The sequence below is a fragment of the Mus caroli genome, unplaced genomic scaffold, assembly GCF_900094665.2.
Source record: "Mus caroli unplaced genomic scaffold, CAROLI_EIJ_v1.1 scaffold_20375_U1_1, whole genome shotgun sequence".
NCBI lineage: Eukaryota > Metazoa > Chordata > Mammalia > Rodentia > Muridae > Mus > Mus caroli.
Window position 1 is genome coordinate 4,084 of NW_018389295.1, and position 6,184 is coordinate 10,267.

Genomic DNA, 6,184 nt, shown 5'->3' on the forward strand with positions numbered 1-6,184 from the left:
AAATGGGTACTGCTTAAATTTGGTTTTACTGTGGAATGTCTTTGTTTCTGCATCAATTGTGATTGATAAAACTATCACTATCCTAGGTTTAGTAGTCAGGCTGGCTGGACCCATGGTCTCTCTAACTTTGAAGAGTATCTTTCCAGGTTCCTTTGGTTTTTGTAGTTTCCATGGAGTTGCAGGTTCTTTTGGCTTTTCTAGTCTCCATGGAGTCGTTGGTTATTAGTATAATATGTCTGCCTTCGTGTGATATGTTTCCCCTTGCATTTTAAAATATTCCTTCCTTGTTCTGTAAGATCAGATTTTTATTTTACTATTATTATGTGTCATTAGAGAATTTATTTTCTGGTCTAGTCTATTTGGTGTTCTGTATGTGTCTTATACATTGACAGGTCCCTTTGGCTTTAGATTAGAGACATTTTCTTCTATGATTTTGTTGACATTTTTTGTGCTTTTGGTCTGAGTTTCATCTTTCTCCTTTATTTATATCATTCATAGATTAAATAATCTCATGGTGTCTCATATTTTCTTGATATTTTTCCAGGATGATTTCTATTAAATGTTTTCTTTGCAATGTCCAGTTCGTGTACCTTGTCTTTGATGTGTAAGGTTTCCTCTCCCATGACTTGTATTCTGTTGGAGTAGTTTACCTATGAGGTTTTGTTTGACTTCCTATAAATTTCATTTTCAGTTTTATCTCAGTTTTTGGGTTTTCTTCAGTGATTCTATGTCTACTTTCGCATCTTGAACTGTTTTCTTCATTTTATTCCNCTGTTTCTGTTTTCATGACTTCATCAAAGGGTTTAATCAAATTCTCCTTAGGTTCATTTTCAAGGTCTATTTTAGTAGGGTTACTGGGTCCTTGTAGAGACAATAGGTCCTTGCCTATTGATGATTAGGTTTAGGTGCAGGTGTCTGGGATAGGATGATTATGTTTCTATGTGTTGATATCTGAGTGTTTCNTTCCTTCATTTTGGTTGAACTCTCTGGATATTAGTAAAGTATGATTGTTGTTCATTAGTAGGGAGTGCTTCTATGGGTCAATGTGTGGCAGAAAAGAATAGATGTGGGCTCAGAAAAAAGTCTGAGAGAGGCTTCCATAACAACCCAAGGGGATTGTGTTCATAAGTAAAGGTAGTATTCATAGGGAGTTGGGGACATGCTGTGAGGAGAGGATCTTACAAGCAGGTTACAGTAAGGCAAAAAAAAATATTTTTTTTGCGGGGGTGGAGGGGAGGTGAGCATGAACAAGACCCTGGGTCTGAGACAAGAGTTTTGGTGTCCAGTGAATGACGTTGAGGAATGGGACCTGAAAGCACATTGTTACCAGGCTAAGAATAAGAATGGAGAGCTTGTAATGGGGGACAGATAGGATAGTGTGAATAATCTCCTTAAGTCCCTGCTCATGGACAGAAAGTGGTCTTATGCACTGGAGGGTGACAGAATGGGAAGCGGTTTGTACTAGAGCAAGTGCTGTGAAGGTCCACAAGACAAAGGCAGCTGAGTTCTTCTGCAAGGTTTGCTGGAGTCNCTGGATAATGAAAGCAGAGAGGAAGCTCTGGCCCCTACAAGTGGTCTGATACAGAGGTGGGGATGAAACTGGAGAAATAGCATTGTAGGACATGAAGGCCATTGAAGATGAGATACTTTTTTTTCCCAGGTGGTTGTGACCACAAGATTCCCAGGTAGAATGTCTCTATTGGCCTTTGACATAGAGGAATGGGGGTGAGAGAGGAAAGGAAATGCAGCAAGGTTTGGCTGAGTTCCTAGTAAATGGAGGAGGAGTGAGAGGACAGGCCCAGTAAGTGGTCTGTTACATAAGGGATGGGGATGGTATTAGGGAAACTGAAGTGGATGACAGGAAGGACAGTTAGGATGACCCACTTACTTCCCAAGCCAGTGTAGACACTGGGTTCCCAGATAGTGTCTGTAGATATTCACAACACTAGAAAGGTTTGGGAACTTGCTGAGAAGGGTCCACAAGAAGGAGGAAGGGTTTGTTGCAAGGTTTGGCAGATTCCACAGGGAATCCACAATGCTATTCTATCAGGAATTCAGCCTCCCAACACTGGATGCTGTGAGAGTGGGTGAAATGAATGGAGCCATCCTCAAGATCAAATGACTTCGCATAACTTTCTTAAAAGTAGTTATGTATATTTGCGATTCCAGGATGACTTCTCTGAAAGGTGAGATGCAAGTACAAAAAGAGCATATCTGTATTGTCAATAAGAATTCACTGAAATAGGAACAACATTGCTCCCTTGCAACCAAAAGCCCATAAGAGACCTAAGGAAGGTCTTAGGTTCCATAACTCTCAAGAGCAAACAGACCTAAATATCTGTCCCCAAGAAAAGAGAGTTGTTTGATAAATGATCTGAACATTCTGCAGTATGGAAGGGGATTGNTAAATTCAGTTNTAGACAGAAGAAATTTTATATATATNACACACACACAAACACAACTTATATAAGAATATATAACATATATACCTTTATATATGAAAACACATATATACCTTGCATATGAAACATAATGAATATGATATGTGAGATTTGAAGATAAAAACGAACCTGACTAGTGAATAAATATACTATTCTTGATATCCAAGTTCTAGATCCCATTTGATATGACATATTGGGTGTTATATATCTGAGTACCTCATAGGATAAGAGCACCAGCCCTTGCTGATTAGGGATGCAACCAGAAGGTGGCAGTAGATCTCAACTGCTGGAGGCTATGCAGAGAATTCACTTTGGTGTGTGTTGATAGTGTAGGCTTGTGGCAGAAGCAAAGCTTTTTTGTCAGTGAGTGAAGAGGGATGATTCTAGAGCTAGAATTGTTAATAAGAAAGAACAATAGTCTGATAGCTATAGTCACCATGATCTACATTGGATTTTAATTTAATTGGGCAGAACAATGAAGCCATATTTCCCACTTTATTGATATTTCTGTGGCTGTATTTGGATGGTGAGTTAATATTGTGGGCCACAGAATAGTCAATGGGTATTTGAGACATCTATTCGTGTGCAATCTTACTCAGATTTTCTCTAGTTACCGTAAAAAAGGAGAAACTTGGCCTCACAGCCTTTGTCCTTTCTTTCCATCTTTCTGCATAGAGATGAGCCAAGGCAAGCAGGTGGAGCAGCTTTCTTCCATCCTGAGATTCAAAGAAGGGACCAACACTCTCATCAACTGCATTTATGTAAACAATGCCTCNCTCTGCTTCCTTTGGTATAAGCAAGAACCTGGAAAACATCCTACATTCATTATTGACATTCGTTGAAATATGGAAAGAAAGCAGAGCCAAAGATTTATAGTTGAATAAGAAATCCAAACATTTCTCCCTGCACAACACAATCAGCCTCAAGACTAAGCCATGTACTTCTGTCCTGAAAGTGCAGTGTTCCATGGCTCCAGTAGCCTGTCCTCAAACCTGCCATGAGGCCTGGATCCCCATCTACATCCTGTATCGCAGGCCTTCCAGTGCAACATTTGACAGGGGTTAGTTTTAAGAGCCAGCTATAATGTACACGTAAAAACACAAAATTAGAATGTTAGCTTCAACTCACTCCACTCCATTTAGGACAATTCTCTCCATCCTTATTTTTTTAATTAGTTTTAAATTTTAAATATAATTTTAATACTTTCCTTCTTGTAGCACATAGAGGTTATGAGAGAATGGAACTCATTGTGCTGCAAAGAAGAAAAGACTGTAGCTGACTCAGGCCCATATGGGACATCTGTATCCCACACCCTCCTCCCCAGTTATTCAGTGACTCAGAGGTCATTGAAGAAGAGGGCATGGAAAAACTATAAGAGCTGTAGGTGGTGGATGACTACAAAGAAGTAGTGTTTTCTGGAAATTTCAGAACAGTTGCACATGTGAATTCAGAGAGATTGACAGTACACATAAGTATTGCAAAGGATCAAGCCAGAAAAATTCCATCACAGAGAAGGAAGGTGGACATTCCCANCCTTTTTCTTTAAAGTTGAAGCTCATGGTACAAAGACTACCCTCCAATGAAGGCCACACATCCAAGAGTATATGTGCACTGCAACCTATAACACAAAACTTGACGAGTTTTATTTTAAATGGGAGAATGGGACACAAAACTGGGTTTGTATGAAAGACTGACTCTTTCAAGGACTAGAAGGAACAGATGAATATAACCAAAATTCATCGCATAATATTCTGTAAAAGCTAAGAAAAATTTAAAAGTATATAAATTATATCAGAGGTCTATTTGTGTGTATGCATATTCTTTTATGTTCACTCAGTAAGCTAAATACCATAAGATAGACATACTTCAGTAACACAAGTGATTTCAGGCATCCACTGGAGACTTGAAATCTGACTCCTTTGGGTGAGGTTCCAAGTTTACAAGCAATGTGCTGTGCAGACATCTGTGGTGCAGGTTGAAAGGAAATCAGCAGAGGGTGCTGCCCCTTCAGAAGTGGTTAACATCTCATTCAGGTGGTGACTTAATGTGACAGACTCACTGTGCAGACAGAGGCCCTTGTCTGTGAGTGAGGAGTGTGAGGAGAACCTGCAGGAGGACTGCCCTGTGAGATTGGTGCACTCAAGGACCAAGTGTCATTTCTTCCATGAACATGCGGCCTGTCACCTGCTCAGTTCTTGTGCTCCTCCTAATGCTCAGTAAGTCACATTGTACTCTAAGGGTTAATGGTGTCATTTTCTTACAACTCTGGCAGTCTTTAGTGTTCCTCCTCACATTAAAAAAAAAAAAATTCTTTTTTTTCTTTCTCTCTCTCTCTCTCACTTTCTTTCTTTCTTTCTTTCTTTCTTTCTTTCTTTCTTTCTTTCTTTCTTTCTTTCTTTCTTTCTTTCTTTCTTTCTTATTTACAGGAAGGAGCAATGGAGACTCAGTGACCCAGACAGAAGGCCTGGTCACTCTCACAGAAGGGTTGCCTGTGATGCTGAACTGCACCTATCAGACTACTTACTCACCTTTCCTTTTCTGGTATGTGCAACATCTCAATGAAGCCCCTAAGCTACTCCTGTGGAGCTCCACAGACATCAAGAGGACCGAGCACCAAGGGTTCCACGCCACTCTCCATAAGAGCAGCAGCTCCTTCCATCTGCAGAAGTCCTCAGTGCAGCTGTCTGACTCTGCCCTGTACTACTGTGCTTTGAGTGACACAGTGAGAGAGACTGCAGGGGAAGCTGCACATGAACCAAGGGTGCAGGAGGGCTGATAGGGGAGGCCCTGTGAGGAATGCTATGTGCTAAGTGGTTGTTTACCTAGCTTCCTGAAAAACGTGAACAAGTGTGAGATCAGACACCTACAAATCTAGGAATTGCCATAAAAACCCAAACCAAACTAAAACGGGACAAGATTTTGTTCCCTGGTATTTTGTTCTCTCCCTAAATCAAGGACCTCTCACAGGAAACTTCTCCAGGAAAACTCTGACATGGGATTTATCTCTCTACCAAGATGTCTTACAGAATTCAGTGATTTAAATTCTCCAACAACTTTCTGTTATTACTCCACAAATTCATGACCTAAATGAGGACATAGACTCTAATCTTTAAATTTTTTATTCAGTCTCACTCCCTAAGTTATTAAGATTCTTCCTCACCTTGATCCATGAAACAGAGAGTTTAGTCCAACTTCTGGACTTAACTTACTTATCTATGGCTGTGAGGAGACCATGATCAAGACAATCTATTAAGAAGCATTTAACTGGAGGCTTGATCAGAGGTTTATAGGGTTGACCAATATGGTGGGAAGTGTAGCAGCAGCCAGCCAGGCATGGCCCTGGACCAGTAGCTGAGGCCTTACATCTTATCACAAGCGAGGGGTAAAGAGGGAGACATTGGTTTCAAAGTCCATCACCAGTGACATGGTTCCTCTGAGAAGACCACGCCTCAGATGATTCCTACACAGACCACCAACTGGGAACCAAACACTCAAAAATATGAGCTTTTTGGGTCATATTTATTCAAACCACTACACTTTCTGACTGCCTGCACTTGATAAAGCTACTCATGAAACAGCTGTTGGAGCTCTCAAGATGATGACATGAGAGGTAGGTCCTTCCCTGTCCCACACACTGTGTACAAACAAGGCTGGTGATAATAGACCCTAAGCAGAAAGCCTTCCCCACTAATGACCACTCTCCTCTTCCACTGCACTTTGTTCATCTCTGCAGGACCTGATGT

The 6,184-nt window shown here is 40.7% G+C and overlaps 1 gene segment (V, D, J or C); it reads left to right on the forward strand.

The window, feature by feature from the left end:
• Positions 1 to 4,523: 4,523 nt before the first annotated feature.
• LOC110288026 lies at positions 4,524 to 5,217 on the forward strand. The segment is given in 2 exon segments: positions 4,524 to 4,657; positions 4,868 to 5,217. Coding segments are annotated over 2 exon segments (402 nt in total).
• Positions 5,218 to 6,184: the final 967 nt, after the last annotated feature.